This window comes from Sebastes fasciatus, chromosome 3, assembly GCF_043250625.1.
Source record: "Sebastes fasciatus isolate fSebFas1 chromosome 3, fSebFas1.pri, whole genome shotgun sequence".
Taxonomy (NCBI): Eukaryota; Metazoa; Chordata; class Actinopteri; order Perciformes; family Sebastidae; genus Sebastes; species Sebastes fasciatus.
Window position 1 is genome coordinate 31,732,358 of NC_133797.1, and position 20,999 is coordinate 31,753,356.

The 20,999-nt window shown below is 37.8% G+C and overlaps 2 protein-coding genes across 3 annotated transcripts; both read left to right on the forward strand.

Moving 5' to 3' along the window:
• The first annotated feature begins 702 nt into the window (after positions 1-702).
• On the forward strand, positions 703-11,732 carry fip1l1b (FIP1 like 1b (S. cerevisiae)). 2 transcript variants are annotated; one of them, XM_074630265.1, is made up of 16 exons: positions 703-1,001; positions 1,338-1,392; positions 2,952-3,018; positions 3,199-3,320; positions 4,371-4,432; positions 4,614-4,721; positions 4,848-4,978; positions 5,336-5,454; positions 5,570-5,623; positions 6,982-7,081; positions 7,246-7,396; positions 7,474-7,555; positions 7,957-8,012; positions 8,469-8,661; positions 9,206-9,361; positions 11,081-11,732. In XM_074630265.1, the coding sequence occupies exons 1-16, from the start codon at positions 923-925 to the stop codon at positions 11,223-11,225; spliced, it is 1,680 nt and encodes a 559-aa protein (XP_074486366.1). In that variant the 5' UTR covers positions 703-922; the 3' UTR covers positions 11,226-11,732. The 2 variants fall into 2 exon arrangements, with proteins under 2 accessions (XP_074486366.1, XP_074486367.1); XM_074630266.1 differs by having other exon boundaries at positions 11,084-11,732.
• Positions 11,733-13,713: 1,981 nt separating this feature from the next.
• Positions 13,714-17,241, forward strand: LOC141764759 (lipocalin-like). Its single transcript, XM_074630267.1, has 6 exons — positions 13,714-13,963; positions 14,968-15,110; positions 16,401-16,462; positions 16,572-16,685; positions 16,795-16,893; positions 16,992-17,241. The coding sequence occupies exons 1-6, from the start codon at positions 13,850-13,852 to the stop codon at positions 17,114-17,116; spliced, it is 657 nt and encodes a 218-aa protein (XP_074486368.1). The 5' UTR covers positions 13,714-13,849; the 3' UTR covers positions 17,117-17,241.
• The last annotated feature ends 3,758 nt before the right edge of the window (positions 17,242-20,999 follow it).

Consider the following 20,999-nt stretch of genomic DNA (forward strand, 5'->3'; position numbering starts at 1 on the left):
TAGTAATACACTGGTTCAGTGTCCAACAACGTTGTTCTTTATTCTGTTGTTTTTTGTGTTCATAGGCCTACAGTATGGTGTACCCACCATCCAAGTTAAAAAACATATTCTGGGCATTTAGTCACGTCGTCAGCACTCTACTGACAACTTCCCAACCAGTTTAAACATCTTGCTGTTTCAATCCAGATTTAAGAAACAATAAGGATGTGGTTCTGTGTATTATTATTATTTTTCTGTTTATGATAGATATGTAAATCATATTAATCAGATTTAGCACGTTTTCTGATGCTGGTTAATATTAATTTTGAATGTGCACAATTTGCTGTCAATCAAATTACCACCAAGCATCAGTGACCCTGAGGCTTTTTGGGGCCCATGAGGTCTTTTTCACAAAGGAAATTTTGACATGTAGCAGTAGGATAAGCACAGGTGTAAATAAAGAAATCAATGATGATTTCAGGATATTGTGGGGTCAAAATTTTTTTATTTATTAATGATAAAATCCATGGTGAGGAATCCCACTGGTTGATGATATGTACCGAAGCACACAATATACAAAACAATATATAACGACGATTAAAGCGTGTTTATTGTTTATTATCTCAGTATTGATGTGTATGAAGCTGTAATGACGTGTCCAGGCCGCCGGGGGGCGCTGTGTTTTCTGCAGCTCCTCCACCTCTTAGCGGGACGCCAACAAACAAACAACCACTTCCGGGTTCCACTCTTAGCTGGAGAGGTTTGGAGATGAATCTAAAGCATCTAAAGAAAGCTTAATATTTATACAGAACCGCCTTCCCCCGCTGAAGGGGATACATATCTACATCTAGAAGCTCTGTTGAACACTGCGTTTGTAGTGTGAAGCTGCTGTTTCGTGTGTTTAGTGAGTTTATCGTGTTAACGTGTTAGCTGTTAGCTGAACATGTCTGCTGCTGCGGAGGAAGCAGACAAAACCACCGACGCGAGCGCTGGAGACGAGGAGGAGGAATGGCTGTATGGAGGTAACACATCAACAACACTGTCCTCCTGTTGACAGAAAGAGACCAGTGTGTGTGTGAGCTGCTCTGTTAATGAGCTGCTAATCAACAACACTGTTAATTACAGAGTTAGCCTGGGAGCTAAGCTAGCTGTAATGCTTTCCCCGGCCTTCTGCAGCTCAATATAACTTTACAAAATGTATTAAATGTGTCTCTGTCACATATTAAACACGTGGTATATTTACCTTTAAACATGAGGTAATTGCACCTGTTGTTCTCTGTTGTGATTTGTGCACAGAAGCTAATGAATGAGTTGTTTGAAATATAATAATATATGCATTTTCTTTTTTTATCTTTCAGATGAGTCTGAGAGCAAAGATGAGGACGAGGAAGCCAAACTGAATGCTGCAGTCAGGTATTAAACATCTGTGTTCACCCATATAAACACCTTGGCCTTTTTGTGAGTGACCCCTCCCATCCTGGTCACCATCTATTTCAGACTCTGCCATCTGGCAGGAGGTTAAGGTCCATCAGGACCAAAACCTCACGCCATAAAAACAGTTTTTTCCCCATGGCAGTGGGGCTCTCCAACAGCCCCTCTGCCCCCCTGTGACTCTCTCCGTCCCACACACACACACTATTGCCCCGCCGACACTGGCTCTCCCCCTCTTTCATACACTCTAAATAACACCCCCTACTGTATCCCTCTCTCTCCCTCTGATACCTGATTGTTTGCACTCCGGCAATATTTGCACTATCTGTATATATCATGTTTATTTTGTTTAAAGCTTATTTTGTATTTTGTATATTCTTAAAATTTCAATTTTTTTTAATTCTATTTTATTCTAACGTTTTTATCTATTTTGTTATTATACTGTTTGACTTGCACCAACATAACCAAAGCAAATTCCTAGTGTAAATCTCTTACACCTGGCAATAAAACACAATTCTGATTCTGATTCTGAAGTGGTTTTAAAAACTCAGAATACACCTGTTTACATCCTCTGGTGTGCTAATTCATAGCAGCACAAAGAGAAACCTCAAAGAAGCATAAAACCCCCCATCTTAATTTACACATTCATAGGTATGCATTTGTAGGTTTCAAAGAAAAATGCATTGATGGACTGACTGATGACTTATCAACATATACAAATTACAGTTGAATACACATATATTGTTGTACAACAACAATAATATCAATATCATGTGCAATACTACTTTTTCCATTCTCGTGTGCAATATCACTGTTCATTGTGTGCAATATTAATGTCCAACATGTGCAATATTCGTTTCTCATCACATGCAATATTACCCCTTTTCTGTTTTTTAGCTTACTTTACCTTTTTTATTTTACTTATCTTATTTACTAATTTTACTAAATGTATCTTACTTAATTGTTATTCTTTTAGGCACTGGTGCTAGAAATAGTCATTTTTATTCTATACACTTGAACTTGTTGTAATTTTGTTCATTTTTGAGCCATCTCTGGCACGAGAATTTCCTTCGGGATTAATAAAGTTCTATCTTATCTTATATAATTAGATCATTTTTAGATAATTGCAGGTGTAAGCAACGCTTTAAGAGCACCAGAAAGAAATAACTGGATAAAAATACCTGGATTAAGTTGCTGTTTTGTGTTGAATCGTACCTTTTAATCCTGTGTTACATTTGCATTGTGACCGGGAAGTTATAGAGATCTAAGAGCATGCAGGTGTTGACATGCAACACATTTTGTACTCCGTGCTTATATCCTGTTCAAGCACTGGTTAAAAGAAATTTTCACTGGGTCTTTGAAAGCCCATTCCTACACAGTTTTGATGTGGACATCATGTGCCTTTTAGATGGAGGCTATTTTTCTGGGCGTTTATTAACTCATTTGCGTTGTCTGAGGATGTTATGTGAATATTTGGTTGTTATATGCTGCTGTCTGTAATTTAAAGAAATGTTATGTTTAATGCTTCATTTCATCTACAGTGCACCCGCTGATGCCTCAACAGAGGATGGAGCTGCACACGCTACAGGAAATGGAGTGGCCTCTGAGGTAGGTAGCGTGCATGCACACAGTCACAGTCTGTGTTGTGACCTGTGCCATGCTTTTTTGTCTGTTTTGTTTTTGTTTATGTGCTTGCTCAGCTCACAGTTTTCATTCCTCTTACAGTTGTTTTCTGTCCCTCTGAGAAATGCTCATGTCTCATCCCTTTTTTTTTTCCCGGTCTGTCAGGCGACGGGTGATGGTGAAGGTGCAGGTGCTGAGGATGTCGACAGTGACAGCGACAGTGATGATGACGATGATGATGTCCGCGTCACCATTGGAGACATTAAAACTGGAGCACCACAGTACACGTAGGTTTTTGCAGATTATTTAAACAGTCATTGGTTACTTCAAACAAACTTCATATTTGAATTTTGGTTATAAACAAAGAAAACTTGTGTGTTCCTACCAGACTCATAAAGCTAAGCTCTAAAGCTGCCTTCACATGATAAGAAATTTGCTCTTAACTCACCGCGAGGTAGGGCGCAGAGCCTTGCAGAGGCAGCTGTTATAATATGTCACCAAAAAGAGCGCAAGGAACACCATTCACTGTTTCTGGGCAACAACAACAGTTGCAGCTGTTCTCATTGGTTGCACTTTGAAAGGTCAGCGGCAACCGAGATCAGAGTTGAAATAATTTTAACATTGAGTGCAGCGCTCGGTGGCAGTTTCAAGCAGTGTGCCACACCAAGGGTAGTGCTTCCGCCTAGTCGGGCGGAACCGCTCTCCCCATAGGAAAACAATAGCACAGCCGGCACAGAACGACTCTACCGCTGATCATGGTTCAAATTCAAATTCAAATGTTCTGATGTCAAAATGAAGTGATTTCAAAACTTTCTGTAGTTTTTATGGATGAGAATAACATGCGCAAATAAATATAACATCCACAAATTAAAGAACCTTTAGACATACAGTACTGTAGAATTCAAGGTTTTTCCACACTAAAATTTTAGGTAGTTTTCAGAAATGGGCTCAGAACACTGTTAACCCATTGATGTTTGTCCATGACCAGCAGAAAATCAACAATATCTTTCCTCTGATTGTACTTTATAAGCTTGTTGGTGCCTCGACATGAGGCAAAAATAGCTCTTCTGGTCTGAGGATGCTAAAGCTTTGGAGTGCAACATATAAAAGTAACTGAAGCTGGCATTGATCTTGTCATTGTACACAAGAAGCTTATTCACCACAGAATTGACTGTTCCTATTCTTTACTTGCCTATGGTATTATTTATATATATTTATATATATATATATATATATATATATATATATATATATATATATATATACTGTATATATATATATAGATAGATATAGACCATGTGATATCAATGACATGTTTTTATATTTTTTCCTCCCAGAAATTATGGAGCTCCACCTGTCAATCTCAACATAAAGACAACAGGCTCCAGACCTTATGGAGGTATCTATCGCCGTCTGTTCTTGGACCGCCTTCTGTTTTGACCTAAAAAAATCCCTGGCTATTTCTTTTCTGCACTGTTCTGTTAAAAAACAGAACATGAATATTATACACAGAGAGTAATAAAAAGTCTGAACAAAGTCTCCGTGTCCAGTTAACATGTTATGTTGTTTATTTTCCGTAGCCTCCAAGATGAAGGGAGTGGATCTGGAGGCTCCTGGAAGCATTAACGGGGTTCCAGTGCTGGAGGCAGAAATGGAGTCCTTCGAAGAGAAACCCTGGAGGAAGCCAGGTCTGTCTGTGTGTAGCTAAAAATAAATGCAGTTACGTACATCATCAGGATGTTTGGTGTCATTGACAATGATGTCATGTCTAGCATGTACAGCATTTCACAAGTTTTGTGTGTCTGTGTTTGTAGGAGCGGATCTGTCAGACTACTTTAATTACGGCTTCAATGAAGACACATGGAAGGCTTACTGTGAAAAACAGAAGAGACTGCGTATGGGCATGGAGGTCTCTACTGTCAGCTCCATCACCAGCAAGATCACTGTGAGAGACCAGTGCTTACTTTGTCCTTGTTTTATCGTCAACGCCCTCGACATGTCACTACCTTTCTTGTTTCCTTCATTAAGCCTCTCCCTCTCATCAGTTAGTTGGAATCAGAGCAGTTTCCTGCGTGGTTTAACCAGAAACTCCTCATTATAAGAAATGCGTTACCCTCTTTTTTTAGGTCAGAGGAACACTAACAAAAGTAAACATTATAGTTTAATTTCATACATGTCTATCACCTATATTTCAATATGAATTAGACAAAAACAAAAAACCTATATCTGCTTTAAAATCAACTATCTCTGCTATAATTAACACATGAAATATATTAACAAGCTTATTTTGGCTCTTTCTTAGGTTCAGCAAGGCAGGACGGGCAATGACAAGGATATATCCGTTTTACCTGTTCACACCTCCAAGCCAGACTTCTCATCTCCTATCAACATGTACAAACCCGCTGTCAATCAGGTCCCCAGGTAACACTTCTGCTTTTGTCTTCACTTATTAAGATATCTGGTAATATAACACACATGCAGTTTCCAATAGAAGTGATAATCTCCTTTGCCCCTGTCCTTTGTTTCGAAATGGTAGGATCTCTCCCCCACAGTGGCCTGGCCCGCCTCCTCCGGACATGTCCTATTATACGTAAGTTGGCATGGCTTTTTCTCCACAAGCTTAAATGGGCATGATGGCAAATGTGTTGATGATGTTAAAACAGGGGGCCTCGCGTTTTTCTTGACTATAAAACTTCCAAGGCCTCAAAGATACTTTCTTTCTTTTGGGATGGGTGATGTCCATATTTCATAACGTAGAAAGTTGTTACATACATTAGAGCTTTAGAAAGAGACCCTAGAATATGATCATTTTAGCTGAATCCACAGCTCTTTTTTTGTGGCCTGTTGATAACTATGAGAATTACTTGATCCAAATTAAAAGTAATTTTGTAGAGATTAGACGGATCATACATTTTTCTTTATTAAAGTTGCAACCTTAACTGTAGGGTCAAAATGTATTTATTAGTGATAAAATCCATGGTGAGGAATCCCACTGGTTAATAAACGTGACAACACCGGCGTTACCGATTACACCGGATATTTTACAAGAAAAGATGACGCTCAATATCTGTAGAGCGCTTACTCAGATCTTTAACGTTGGATGGCTGACTGTTTGTCTGGCCTCTCCGGTCGAGCTTTCGCTGCGAGGTTGCAGGTTTCCAGGTTTCCATCCGCCGCGCACACCGGTTTCACTACACCGTCCTCTCTACGGCTTCATACCAAACGTTTACATTAACGTTATGGTTCCCTTATAGCATTGGGTCTAAATTTGAAATATTGCCAAATACGCGCTTTTGCTTTTCACTTTGGCACCTAATCCTCCGCCATCGTCTTGTCTGCCAACTCTCTCTCGTCACGTGACAAGTGTGTGGAATCTGACTCCTGCTACTCTCTGCTGAGACTCCGTACGGAGCAGACACTTTTAGTTTATGATTGTAGAGTCCGTCGTCCGACATGTATTGAAGACACGCTTAGTATTTTACAAAATAGAGTTTTTTATTTGATGAACGTGGGCACTGATACACGAAAATGAACTAAATGAGTTTCACTTCTATAAAAAAAACAAAATGACGGTGGAGTGGTGGGCAAGTAATGTAATCGGTGTATGCCCGAACACTGTAACACCGGTAACACTGACTACCGTTAAATCTAAGCGATCTGTAGCAAGATTGTATATTCTTTCTGACATAAACGCATAGCAAACAGTCGGCCATTTTTAGCTCCCTAAATTGAAATCCGCATAGGCCTCAAAAATTCCAGTGTCAGGCTATAGGTGTCATTGTATGTTTATCAAACTGTGCAGTCTGTGGAAATGATTTAGGACCACATTGTTAGAGACTTTCATGTGAATTTGATATTGAGATTTTGTGCATTGCCTATTGTATGTGTGACAATAGACATGGTGTATGCTCAGTGCCTTGACTTTTATATTTGATATTCTTTTCCCAGGAAGACGAGTGGTACTATAGATGTGATTGGTGGAGGGACGGCCACCATCAGCAGGGTTGAAGGGCGACGCAGACATAATCTCGAAGGCAACAATATCCAGGTACACAGAGGCAACACAGTCAGTCACTCTGACAAAAAAAAAAAAAAAAATTTTAATACGTGATTTTATTTTTCCTGGTGGTGTTTTAGCTCTGACTAAACTAAAGTTAAAAGAACCAGTGCTGTGAGTGTGTGTTGTCATCCTGTCTGTTCTTTTGTGTGCAGGTGATCTCTGAACAGACAGACGCTGAGCCGACTCCAGCTAAGATTCCCACCTTCTTCCCCCCTGGACCGCTTCCTCCAAACATTCCCCCGCCTCCTTTCCTCCCTCCACCACCCAACGTCAACGCTGCACCCCCACTCATCCCCCCACCCAGTAAGTTCATCATCATCATCTTATTCTTTCTCAGCTGGTGTTTTTCTGTGTGTTCATTCTCTCTTTCTCCCTCGTAGGGTTACCCATTACTGTCCCTCCTCCTGGTTTTCCTCCTCCACCTAGCGGGCCCCCTCCTGCTATCATCCCCACTATGGACAGGTAACACACATGTAAAAACACATACACACGTCTAAGGGCTCTATTTTAATTGCACAAGGTCGGCAGGTCCTGGGTGCAATGACTATGTGGGCGTCTCCAAGCACACCTGCTATTTTGGGTCATGTATGTGCAGCAGCGCCCTGCTTGAGAGATAATACTGAGTGTGAATTAAAATAGGGAAATTTAAGGGTCTACAGTTAAAACATACGTCTGTGTCACCCGTTGAAAAATATCCTGCTTTTTTTTACACACTGGCATTGTAGAGATTTTGAACATGAAGACGAGACGTTTTTTTTATTTCTCTTACTGTGAAAACATTTTGTCCTTATAGTGATAGAAGCACAAGAGCATATGGACACACACAAACACTGTAACATGTTGTCTTTCCTCTGTTTCTACAGTGGCCACCCTGGAGGTTATGATGGACGCTCTGTCCCTCCCTATCCGTTCCCTCAAGGTAGGAAGCTTTACATCGTAATCTGTCTGTGTAGTCAGCATCACAGCGTCAGAACTTCAGTTGATCTGAATAATAGATCTCTGGAAAATAATCACAGAAATGTCTTAAAAACAGTGGAAGCTATTCATACCGTTGGTTTTATTTTTGAACATATTTAATTATATACCCCCGCGACAACGTAGTCGTGGCTATAGAGCGCTGTCCGTCCTGCCGTCCCTTCGCGTATCACACTTTTGTTTCCGGATCAGAACTGGAAAACTATTTAACTGAGGAACTTCAAATTTGGTATGATGGTTGAAAGTGTGATGTAGTTGTGCCTTTTGGCAAAACCTTTGGCCCTACTTTATCAGGGGTCAAGCAGTGAGCGGGGGTATGTTTTACATTATCACCTATTTGAAACATTTTAACACAAAATAATAACCAAGTCTTCGGCTGCCCTCCTCTTTACCTTCTCAGGTGCATACCCTCCACCCATGGCTGGAGGTGTACCTCCTCCTTGGCCCCCCATGATGGACAACTCTAAACCCTGGGACTACTATTCCCGCCGAGACGACAAGAGAGAGAAGGAAAGAGAACAACGGCCCAGAGAGAGGACACATGAGCGGGAGAGAGAGAGGGAGCACAGCCCTTCAGCTATGGGCTACACCAGGTGAGAGGGACAAAAACGCACACAGGCACAGTTTTTGTCTGTGGGTGCACCAATCCAGTCGGCCAGATATGCATCGGCATTGATCCTAGTGAGTGGATCGGCCATGACGTGACAGATTCACATTAAATGCAGTTTGTTTGTTAGTGTTGTCATAAAAGTCAGTGTTTTATTCAGTCACGGCCGGCTGCCAACTCAGGTTTTAGTGCCATGGATATCCTGGCTTCATGTTACCTTACGTCAACATGATTCACACTGTGAACTATACATATTTTAAATTAAGGAAAAAGAGAGCACTGATATCGGAGTGGTATGAGTTGAGGTATTAGACTAGGTATCATACGATTTTGTCTTCAGTATTTTAAGCTTTGATGCCGTTGCTCTGACTTGCCTTGAAAAAAATAATTGCGAATTCACCCTTGAATGTCACTGAAAAGCATATTTTAGGCAAACGGCCCTCATCGTCACAGACAGACTGATCGAATATTAATTTGCTGTAACATTAAAAACAGTAAAGTGAAAGCTCTTGTTCTTTCAACGTCCATAGCGAAGAGGAGCGGTATCGTTACCGCGAGTACCCGGAGCAGCGTGGTGGTTATGGGGTGGAGCGACATCGTGAGCGGTCGAGCCGAGAGAAAGAGGAAAGACACAGAGAGAGACGGCACCGAGAGAAAGAGGAAGGACGCCACAAGTCCTCTCGCAGGTACGTCAACAGACACAAAAACAGTTCGCTAAACCCCTCCCCCTCGAATAGGTATTGTCCAATCATAGCTTAGCAACAGTAACTATGCACAGCGGGCCTGTCGAGATTTGGATTTCTCCATATGTTGAAGCGGTGTGCATGGAGCTGTAGTAAGAGTGATACTCGGCATGTAAAGAGTTTAAAGGGTAGCCACGTTCACAACTAGCACATCCACTGTGTGGTATTTCTCCACTGAGTAGAAGTTGATCCTAGATGTTACTGCAGTGTAGACTCATGTCAGCAGGTCTGTCCTGCTCTTTATTGGATTTGGGGAAGTTTAAAGCAAAACACATCAGTTAGCCTTTTCTCTTGTTACGCTTAAAGTGAGAATATACTGTTTTTAAAATATGAACAAGCTCGTGATCAAAGTGGCTGAACAGGGTTATATTTAAATACGAGTCTGATATTGCATTGTTCTGTACCATACTAACTAGCTGTACGAGAACAATGCTGTTTGTTTATTTCCATGTCTTTTACATGAATCGTCTTTAGCCTCAGTCTTTTAGCATGACATCATGTAGGTCGCCATACAGTTTAATATCTAAAACCTTTTTATAGTATTCTTGTTTTGAAACAAATCAGCTGAAACATTAACAAGTCAACTGGAGACGTTCGAGTTGTCAACCAACTCATAGAGCTAAGGTTAGCTTGGCTAGCTGCAGCTTATCAAATCTGCCAGTGACCGGTACAAAGGCAGTTTTCTCACTTCTGGCCAGTGACCTTGGATTTTTCCTGCCTGAAATGAGGAACTGCTTTTGTCTACCTTTTGAAATCAAGGACCCATTCTTTAAAAAATCACTAATAATCATTCTAATAATCATTGTGAACTACATACGTGTCGTGTGACAACGGGAAGATTGACAAACTTAAAGGATAACTTTGGTATTTTTTAACCTGGACTCATGTTTTTGTGTCTAAAAGTACTTGTTTTTGCCACTGACAGGCTCTGATTGTTATTATATGTGTCTGACAACATTATTTAAAGGACCCTACAGATCTGGTCTGTTTGTTATTGTGTCATGTTTTCTGGAAGACAATGGTGGAAACGTGAGTGAGAGTTGGAGAGAGGTGTGCCGGTGTTGGACTACAGAAAGCGTAGCTTAGTGTTATCTAAAAGATTTTCAATGCCGTGGCTGAATATTTAGCTATTTTTCGACAATATGGATGCGACACAAGATTTCAGAACAAGACTTCCACAAGCGAACAGACAGGCCGGATCAAGTGAAAGGTAAAGAAAAAAAGTTTTTTGTAGGGTCCTTTCCTACCCAACTTCTTTATCTCCCACTTACACACGCAAAAACATGGGAAAATACCAAAGTTACCCTTAAAGGACAGCAACTAAGTAAGATAAGGGCTTAGCAGATTGTCAATTGACAAATTAACTGTATATTAAAATGTTTTCTGTTTTTCGGTTGTCTCAACTTTTGTCTTTTGTCTAACATCGCCTCCTTGACTCTGATTTGGCACCACACTTACCCTTTTGTCCATCTCCATTTCACTTCACCTTTTCTTTCTTTCACCCATTGATCTTCTTGTCTCTATTTATCCCTCTCCCCTGCCTAACCTTTTGTCTCCCTTCCCTCCCTGCCCTTTACTCTCCCTCTGATCTATTTCATCTACTTCTCAAATCTCCTCACCTCCTCTGCCCTTTCCACACTTTTGACCTTCCTCTTCAATTAGCAGCAGTAGCAGGAGGAGGCACGACAGCGAGGAGGGCGACAGCCACCGGAGGCACAAACACAAGAAGAGCAAGAGGAGCAAGGAGGGCAAAGAGGCCAGCGAGGAGATCAGCGCAGACCAAGAGAACCAGGAGGCCATGGAGTAGTGTCTGTCTGTCTGTCTGTCTCTGGTCCTGTCTGTCCCTCCGTGTCTCCCACCAAGATGAGAAAGAAGGAAAGGGAGAAGATGAGCACAGACCAACAAAACCAGGAAGTCACCGAGTGATCGATGCGTCCTGTCACTCCCCTCTCCATCAATCTCAGTTCTCCTCACCATCACTTCAGGCAGAGAATGGATGGAGCAGAGGAGGTGGTAAAGGAGGGATGGTCGTCCTCTTTACTTCATCTGTCTTTCCATCACCAGCTGACATCAGACAGGGCATCAATCTGTCTTCATCCCCCTCCCTCTCTCCTCCGCTACCCAACCCTCCTCTCAGAGCACTGCTGTAACAATTAGGTCGTGCTCAGAGATTTCTGATTGTATAGTCAGGACGATCAGCAGGTTTAGCTCTATATTTTCTGTCATTTGTTTGTTTGTTCTTGTCCTGTATGATGACATCTATAGACAGCTGTCAGTTTGTTGAGTTCAATTAAAAAAAACACTTTTGATAAGACCTTTTTTTGTGACTTTTTTGGAATAATAGTCCCAATAATTCTTCACATATTTTAGTTTCCCAATAGTGATTCATATTAATATTTCACAGAACATTAGTAACTGTAGTCTACCCATTATGCATTTAAAAAAAATCACCTTTGGGGTTGAAATATTGTGACCACGGAAGTCTTTAAAGGTGCTCTATACGATATGATATTCAGAGCATTAATATAGCATCAAACAACTATTGTCTATGTAAAGATATAGAAGAGTAATGTCTACCTGAGCAGAGAATGAAGTCCGCTTGTGTTGTAATCTGAGCTTCTCTTTGCTTTGTTGACTCTACTGCGCTCATATTGCGGTTGCAGCTGGTAACGCCGTCCCGGCAGACGGCGTTGTCGTGGAAGTGACGTTCCCCCTCAGATTAACACTGTTCGCCATGTGGAGGCAATAGATTTGCTCCCAATCTCACATTTAGCACCTTTAAAGTCCCCCTTCACTCAAAAGTGTTCGCTTTTTGTTACTTCGTTGTTGCCCACTGCTGAAAGGGCTAATTTTCTGTGCTCAACTTTAAATCGAGTAGTCGGAGACATCTTGTGTCCAGCAGTTAAACTTTTTAAATATTTTTTTTTTCGTAGATTCTGGATTTTAACAATTCCTAATGAGGTAATTGAACTTTTTATAGATAAACCTTATCAGACAAACTATTACTTGAAGCAAAGTATGTTTATGTGTCTTAAAACATCTTTGAATTTATCTTCATAGGAACACAAAATGTATTTTAGCTGTGTAACTGTGCTGCTGCAAAAGAGATGTTTAATGCAAGAAAAGGTGTATTTTCTATACCACTTCGTATGACACGTAGAGATCTTTCTTTTACATGTGCACAACAAGGCAGCTGTTCTATGTGTTTACTTAACATTTGTGTGATTTCAACACATTGTTAACGTCCACAATTTTCTGGATCGAAAGGGAGAGTCCAGCAGAGGTTATCAGTATAGATGAGGACAAAGTTCAAGTCAACTTCAAATTAAATTTGAAAATATTGCAAACCAAGTAGTTTTGCTAGGGGGGGAACTGGACTTGTGACCGTAGTGTTCCTAAAATCCTGACTTCAGCTCATAATATCAATGTTTGATTTAGGATCTTGCAGTTTTTATGTCCATCAAGCTCATTTGACAAAGAAGCTCATAGCTTTTGTGATTTCATCCAAAACACTTAGAACTTTAATTTACCTTGAAAACAGTAGTTACATTCCTATTTTACTGTTTTATTTAAGTATTAAACATCTAATTGCCAGTACTATTTTAAAACTACAATTTTACAGTCTTACTTTTTACACAATTTAAAATATAACACCCAATTTGCTCATTATGCAACTTGAGTGTTACAGTGTTAGACAATTATAATACTTTCTTCTTGTTTTATTTGTTTGCAGAATAAAAAAAAAGCAACAATTACAAAAGATTTGTGTGCAAAGACATTCACTTGTACATATACAGACACACCTCCACACACACATATGTGAATTAAAAGTAAACCAAAGGCTGTGCAGGAGTGGTAGGAAACAAACCGTACACAAAAACGTCTCTTATAATCTCAAGGCAAGATAAAAGATAATGAGGAATTACTAGACTGGAGGAATTCTATTTCTAATTGGAGTATTTTTGCTTTGTGGTATTGACACTTTCACTGTAGTAAATGATCTGAATATGTCCTCCAGCACTGCCACTGGCTGAAAGGATGAAATAAATACTGCCTATAATGGTGCATTTAGTAGCATTGATTATTAAGAAAGCTGCTGTTTCCTATTGAAAACAACAAAACATGAAAATATGTTAATATAATGAAATTTTTTGTTTACATAAATTAGCATTCATGCTATAGGCTGTTATATAACAGCCTCTACTGTTGATGTGATCGGATCAAAATTCCACCAGCTCCTCAAGCAGGTCAAAGTCTCCCCTCTCTCCCTGTTTGCTTTGCTTATGTCAGCTAACAGAAGAGTGAATATATGCTGGTGAGATGCATCCAGGGGGAGACTGAAGACAAAATTAAAGCAGAGTGTAGAAGACAAACTGGGAGGCACAGAAGGAAAGCTTGAGAAAAAACAACAACATACGAGCCACTCGGAGGATGAAGAAGTGTGTTGCTGTTGTGGTGTTGCTGAGTCTTCTCTCGTTGGGACGCTCTGCTCCTCTGAGCAGCTGTGACCATCTGGTCAAACCCATAACTGTCAGCAATGAAGACGTAAGTGCACTTCTGCTTTTCTTTGTAAAAAATAACGTCTCTGGTTTCATCAGATACAATCAGGCTACATATTCATACATTTCTAGGGTACTGTCTTTAGTTTTTGAAGAGACGAACACAAAAAAAAACATTTTTAAAAATGTGAATCCTGTAACTACATCACTGAAACAAATACAGAAACTAATTCAGTTTGCAAAGGCTGTTGCTGTTTCTAACTTTAATACTGTTTAACCACATGAGATAAAAGCTTACAGCTGTTAAAAGCCTATAATAAGACTTTGTCTGACAATGACACAACTCCTCTGTCCTTTCTGACCAGATTTTTCTAAATACATTACATGCTGTACACATAGGCCACGGTTTCTCTTTATTGGCCCGTGAACTTCCACAGATTTCTGGCCCCCAGAAATGAAAAGTTGTCAAATCACATCTTTGTTTTACAGGTCATTCACCTCCTAATACTTTCCTAGGAAGTTTCCTGGAAAGAACTGTGTAATATAGTACAAATTATAAAGAAAACAGGAATGCCCAACAAAGAAAAGCTGCATTGAAATAGGTTAATATTCCTTTATCATTAAATTTGTATTGGGAACTGTATTCCCCTCTATTTTATGCTTGTCTGTAAAAAAACTCACATTTTTGCATGATCATTTGACCTGCTGTGCTCTGACTAAATGACTTATGCTATAGCACCCACTGTCTCTATTTCCCCAATAATTAGAACAAACATTACATCGTTCTTCCCAGAAAGTGTCTTGTAAATTATTAGGAATTTTTTGAGACCGAACTTCAAATTACAGACCTGTGAAACAAAGCTTTACCATATTTCAATATTTTGTGATCTAGTTTCAACAGCATGAAGGGAGCTCCACATGTTCAATATAATATTGATGTTATAGTTCAAACATATTTAATTTAGTATATCAAAGTAAAGTCTCTCACAAGTCCACAGGAGGTCACGGCCCCAAAGGTTGAGAAACATTAACATATTCTGTGTGCTTCAGATGTTGGGAAGGTGGCTGTACATCGGTGGGAGCTCTGACCTCCCAGGAAGCCGCTCCCTGGGCCATCTGATGACCAGCATCTGGCTGGACATCACCGCAACCACCCAGAGCAACATCCTCAATATCATCCAGACTCAGAAAGTGTAAATCCTCACCCACACTATCCCACCACGGGGCTGAAGGCTATGTGTTTCTGCTGTTTGGGGGAAATTAGTCATCTCTCCAACCAATAAACGTCCCATAGGAACTTCTAAAAGATGAATCCTGATGGTTCCAGTTAATATGTTTTTACAAACCAAATTGTTCTGCTGTTATCGTAAAAATATATATGTTACAACGAGGAACTTATCTAGTTATAACTAGATATATAAATATCTTGTTAATGAGATATTTTTTATAGTTTGTGACCCGGCAGCCATGTAGAGATCAGTTGAGGGAATACCAAGCACCGCGCACCAGCCGGAGCACACTTTCTCCTTTTACAGCTAAACATTACACTACAAGATGTTTCTGAAAACATTTGAGGTGAGAAATAGGCATTACTGTAACAGAATATTAAATCATATTTGATCAGCGCTGCCTGGACCGTTTGATCGGAGTTTGCGAGTTATTGACAGCTGCCTCCGTTGAATGAACAGCCAATAGGAACGCTCTCTCTCTGAAATTACCTGTGATTGGCCAAAGTCTCTCTAGATTTTTTAAAGCCTGAAAATGGAGCCATGATTGGGTGCAGAAGTCTAGTTATCTCTCAGAACACTTGAATTACAATATGCTGAAAGGTTATTATGGAATTTTTGCCCAATGATGCCAAAAATATACTGCCTACTGCCACTTTAAGTATTTTAGCATAATGTTTGTATAGCATCTTCAAACTATTTAATGTCTGGAGACAAGGGAAGGTGAATTTGCATCGTGCATGTCGTGTTCCTACTCTATATCACATCACTGGAAAGTTTTATCTAAACCTGCCTGACCTGATTTTGGCCACTTGGGGGCAGTGAAAACAAGAAAATCAGCTTATTATTATAAAGTTGTTATGGTGAACTTGTTAGCAAACAGTTGCTTATTTAGACATCCAATTAATATGGCGCAACGTTAATTTGGAGTCGTGTTGTGTCTGGCCAGTTGGCAAATGTGTCTGGAAACAACGCTGATGAGAGCTGTGAAAGTGAATCAAAACTGTAAAGTTGCGTAAACCAAAACAAGCTGAAAGACACTAAATATGTGAGGGAAAGTGCAGAGTCGGGTGGGCTCATCACTACAAGCAACACCTTCAGAGTCATTTGATCCATTGATAATATCAACATGTTGATTATAGCAGCTTTTAGTATGTCAAATTTAATACACGGGGTTATTGATGTATATAGCTGCTCGATTCTGCTGACTAACTGAAGATTATGTTCTGATACAGCCTTTACTTTTTTCCTTCGCAGATATGGCAAATGTTCCAGCTTAACTTACACTGTGACCTTTGAAAACAGCACGATGTTAATTGGTGAGTGAAGAAGAGCCACAGTGGTATCAGAGAGCGTCTTTGGAGGAAACGTGCGTTCAAAGTGACAATTTCCTGTGATTTTATTTGTTTGTGTGTGTATTTTTCACAGAGCAACCTTTCTACCTCAAGGAAGTCTACCTGACGACTAACTGCTCCGACTGTCTGGTTGTCCATGAAGAACTTACCTCTGGCAAAGACACTTTCACCAGTTTTATGCTTTTTAGTAAGAAACTCACTTATCAGTCCTAAAACACTGGATTGACCCTTATTGAACACAATAAAACAACTGACTATTTTTCTAATGCAAAATGTTCCCAACTCTTTATTTCCAGGCAGGAGACAGAGTGTCTCACCTGATGTTGTGGAGGCGTTCAAGACACAAGCAGAATGTCTAAAGATGCTGTCGCCCATAATGATAAACACAAACAACGGTGAGTATTTTAACTATTTATTTCCCCATGCTGTGCCTCCATAATGCCATACAGAGCTGTTTTGTTTTGTGACTTATTTTTAATATGTATGCACACAGAAATCTGCCCGGACAACATTTCGCCCTCAGACGGGCTCAGCGCCCTCAACTCCTTATTAGAGGCCAAGATGGGACATCGAGTTGCAAAACTCCTGGATGCTTTTTTTGATATGTTTGTGAACTGATTAGTTTAAGACGATAATAATAAAATTAGAATGGAGGAACTGCCTTGTTTTATTGTTATTATTATAATTAGTGGTTGCAGTAGTGGCCTCACATTATGAACTCAATAAAATGTTTGTAAAAACAAGACTTTTCCTTTTTTGTTTATTTCACAGATACCCCCCAAGAAGATATATGGACATTAGGGTTGTCAAAGTTAACGCAATAATAAGGCGTTAATGAAAATTTGTTTTAACCGGCACTTATTTCTTTAACGCATTAATGCAACTTGCGATATTTTGGTTGTAGCAGGCTCAGCTTTAAAGCTAGAGAAGATACTGGCATCATATGAAACTAGAAAACGAATTCATTGGTACAAACCGTGTCGTATTAGGTTGTCGCGAAGGAGGCTAAATAACGAAGTTATGCTAAATTTTGGCGAGGAAAAACTGGCATGGCCATTTTCAAAGGGGTCCCTTGACCTCTGACCTCAAGATATGTGAATGAAAATGGATTCTATGGGTACCCACGAGTTCCACCTTTACAGACATGACCACTTTATGATAATCACATGCAGTTTGGGGCAAGTCATAGTTAAGTCAGCACACTGACACACTGGCATCTGTTGTTGCCTGTTGGGCTGCAGTTTGTCATGTTATTGTTTAAGCACATTTGTTTATACTAAATGCAGTACCTGTGAGGGTTTCTGGACAATATTTGTCATTGTTTTGTGTTATTTGATTTACAATACTAAATATATACATACATTTGCATGAAGCAAGCATATTTGCCCACTCCCATGATGATAAGAGTATTAAATAAATGACAAATCTCCCTTTAAGTACATTTTGAACAGATAAAACATGTATATATGTGTATGTATATATATATATATAAAAAAAAGATCCGAAAAATGTCTGAAAAAAAAGACTGAAAAAAAGTCTGAAAAAAAAGATCTAAAAAAAAGTCTGAAAAAGAAGATCTGAAAAAAGTCTGAAAAAAATGATCTGAAAAATGTCCCTAAAAAAAAGTCTGAAAAAATGTCTGAAAAAAAAGTCTGAAAAAAGGGATCTGAAAAAAGTCTGAAAAAAAGACTGAAAAAATGTCCGAACATTTTTTTTGAAAAAAAAGATCTGAAAAATGTCTGAAAAAAAAGTTTGAAAAAAAGTCAGAAAAAAAAGTATGAAAAAAGTCTGAAAAAAAGATTGAAAAAAAGATCTAAAAAAAAGTCTGAAAAAGAAGATCTGAAAAAAGTCTGAAAAAAGAGATCTGAAAAATGTCTGAAAAAAAAGTATGAAAAAATGTCCGAAAAAAAAGTCTGAAGAAAAAGGTCTGAAAAAAAAGTCTGAAAAATGTCCGAAAGAAAAGTATGAAAAAATGTCCGAAAAAAAAGTATGAAAAAAAAGATCTGAAAAATGTCTGAAAAAAAGTCTGAAAAATGTCTGAAAAAAAAGATCTGAAAAAAAAGTCTGAAAAATGTCCGAAAAAAAAGTATGAAAAAATGTCCGAAAAAAAAGTATGAAAAAAAAGATCTGAAAAAAGTCTGAAAAAAGGTCTGAAAAAAGGTCTGAAAAAAAAGTCTGAAAAAAAGGATCTGAAAAAAGGATCTGAAAAAAAGTCTGAAAAAATAGATCTGAAAAAAAAGTCTGAAAAATGTCCGAAAAAAAAGTATGAAAAAAGGTCTGAAAAAAAAGTCTGAAAAAAAGGATCTGAAAAAAGGATCTGAAAAAAAGTCTGAAAAAATAGATCTGAAAAAAAAGTCTGAAAAATGTCTGAAAAAAAGTCTGAAAAAAGGTCTGAAAAAAAAGTCTGAAAAAAAGGATCTGAAAAAAAGTCTGAAAAAAAGTCTGAAAAAATGTCTGAAAAAAAAGTCTGAAAAAATGTCCGAAAAAAAAGTCTAAAAAAAAAGATCTGAAAAAAAAGTCTGAAAAATGTCCGAAAAAAAAGTATGAAAAAATGTCCGAAAAAAAAGTATGAAAAAAAAGATCTGAAAAATGTCTGAAAAAAAGTCTGAAAAAAGGTCTGAAAAAAAAGTCTGAAAAAAAGGATCTGAAAAAATGATCTGAAAAAAAGTCTGAAAAAATGTCTGAAAAAATGTCCGAAAAAAAAGTCTGAAAAAAAAGATCTGAAAAAAAAGTCTGAAAAATGTCCGAAAAAAAAGTATGAAAAAAGGTCTGAAAAAAAAGTCTGAAAAAAAGGATCTGAAAAAAGGATCTGAAAAAAAGTCTGAAAAAATGTCTGAAAAAATGTCCGAAAAAAAACTCTGAAAAAAAGATCTGAAAAAAAAGTTTGAAAAATGTCTGAAAAAAAGTCTGAAAAAAGGTCTGAAAAAAAAGTCTGAAAAAAATATCTGAAAAAAAAGTCAGAAAAAATGTCCGAAAAAAAAGTCTGAAAAAAAAGTCTGAAAGAAAAGTCTGAAAAAAAGTATGAGATAATGTCCGAAAAAAAAGTCTGAAAAATGTCTGAAAAAAAGTCTGAAAAAAGGTCTGAAAAAAAAGTCTGAAAAAAAGGATCTGAAAAAAGGATCTGAAAAAAAGTCTGAAAAAAAGTCTGAAAAAATGTCTGAAAAAAAAGTCTGAAAAAATGTCCGAAAAAAAAGTCTAAAAAAAAAGATCTGAAAAAAAAGTCTGAAAAATGTCCGAAAAAAAAGTATGAAAAAATGTCCGAAAAAAAAGTATGAAAAAAAAGATCTGAAAAATGTCTGAAAAAAAGTCTGAAAAAAGGTCTGAAAAAAAAGTCTGAAAAAAAGGATCTGAAAAAATGATCTGAAAAAAAGTCTGAAAAAATGTCTGAAAAAATGTCCGAAAAAAAAGTCTGAAAAAAAAGATCTGAAAAAAAAGTCTGAAAAATGTCCGAAAAAAAAGTATGAAAAAAGGTCTGAAAAAAAAGTCTGAAAAAAAGGATCTGAAAAAAGGATCTGAAAAAAAGTCTGAAAAAATAGATCTGAAAAAAAAGTCTGAAAAATGTCTGAAAAAAAGTCTGAAAAAAGGTCTGAAAAAAAAGTCTGAAAAAAAGGATCTGAAAAAAGGATCTGAAAAAAAGTCTGAAAAAAAGTCTGAAAAAATGTCTGAAAAAAAAGTCTGAAAAAATGTCCGAAAAAAAAGTCTAAAAAAAAAGATCTGAAAAAAAAGTCTGAAAAATGTCCGAAAAAAAAGTCTGAAAAAATGTCCGAAAAAAAAGTATGAAAAAAAAGATCTGAAAAATGTCTGAAAAAAAGACTGAAAAAAAGTCTGAAAAAAAAGATCTAAAAAAAAGTCTGAAAAAGAAGATCTGAAAAAAGATCTGAAAAAAAAGTCTGAAAAAATGTCCGAAAAAAAAGATCTGAAAAAAAAGATCTGAAAAAAAAGATCTAAAAAAAAGTCTGAAAAAGAAGATCTGAAAAAAGTCTGAAAAAAAAGATCTGAAAAATGTCCCTAAAAAAAAGACTGAAAAAAAAGTATGAAAAAATGTCCGAAAAAAAAGTCTGAAAAAAAAGATCTGAAAAAAAAGATCTAAAAAAAAGTCTGAAAAAGAAGATCTGAAAAAAGTCTGAAAAAAAAGATCTGAAAAATGTCCCTAAAAAAAAGACTGAAAAAAAAGTCTGAAAAAAAATATCTGAAAAGAAAGTCTGAAAAAATGTCCGAAAAAAAAGTCTGAAAAAATGTTGGAAAAAAATGTATGACAAACAAGTCCGAAAAAATGTCCGAAAAAAAAGTAGGAAAAAAAAGTAGGAAAAATGCATGAAAAAAAAGTCTGAAAAAAGGTCCGAAAAAAAAGTCTGAAAAAAAGGATCTGAAAAAAGTCCTAAAAAAAAGTCTGAAAAAATGCCCGAAAAATGTCTGAAAAAAAAGATTGAAAAAATGTCCGAAAAAAAAGTCTGAAAAAAAAGTCTGAAAAATGTCCGAAAAAAAAGTATGAAAAAAGGTC

Bases quoted from the DNA above. Each gene is read 5' to 3' on its own strand.
- fip1l1b (XM_074630265.1), top strand. From the start codon at position 923: ATGTCTGCTGCTGCGGAGGAAGCAGACAAAACCACCGACGCGAGCGCT. The intron at 4,722-4,847 runs GTCTGTCTGTGT...CTGTGTTTGTAG, and splicing joins GAAACCCTGGAGGAAGCCAG to GAGCGGATCTGTCAGACTAC. The intron at 8,013-8,468 runs GTAGGAAGCTTT...TTACCTTCTCAG, and splicing joins TCCCTATCCGTTCCCTCAAG to GTGCATACCCTCCACCCATG.
- LOC141764759 (XM_074630267.1), top strand. From the start codon at position 13,850: ATGAAGAAGTGTGTTGCTGTTGTGGTGTTGCTGAGTCTTCTCTCGTTG. The intron at 13,964-14,967 runs GTAAGTGCACTT...TGTGTGCTTCAG, and splicing joins TAACTGTCAGCAATGAAGAC to ATGTTGGGAAGGTGGCTGTA. The intron at 16,894-16,991 runs GTGAGTATTTTA...GTATGCACACAG, and splicing joins AATGATAAACACAAACAACG to AAATCTGCCCGGACAACATT.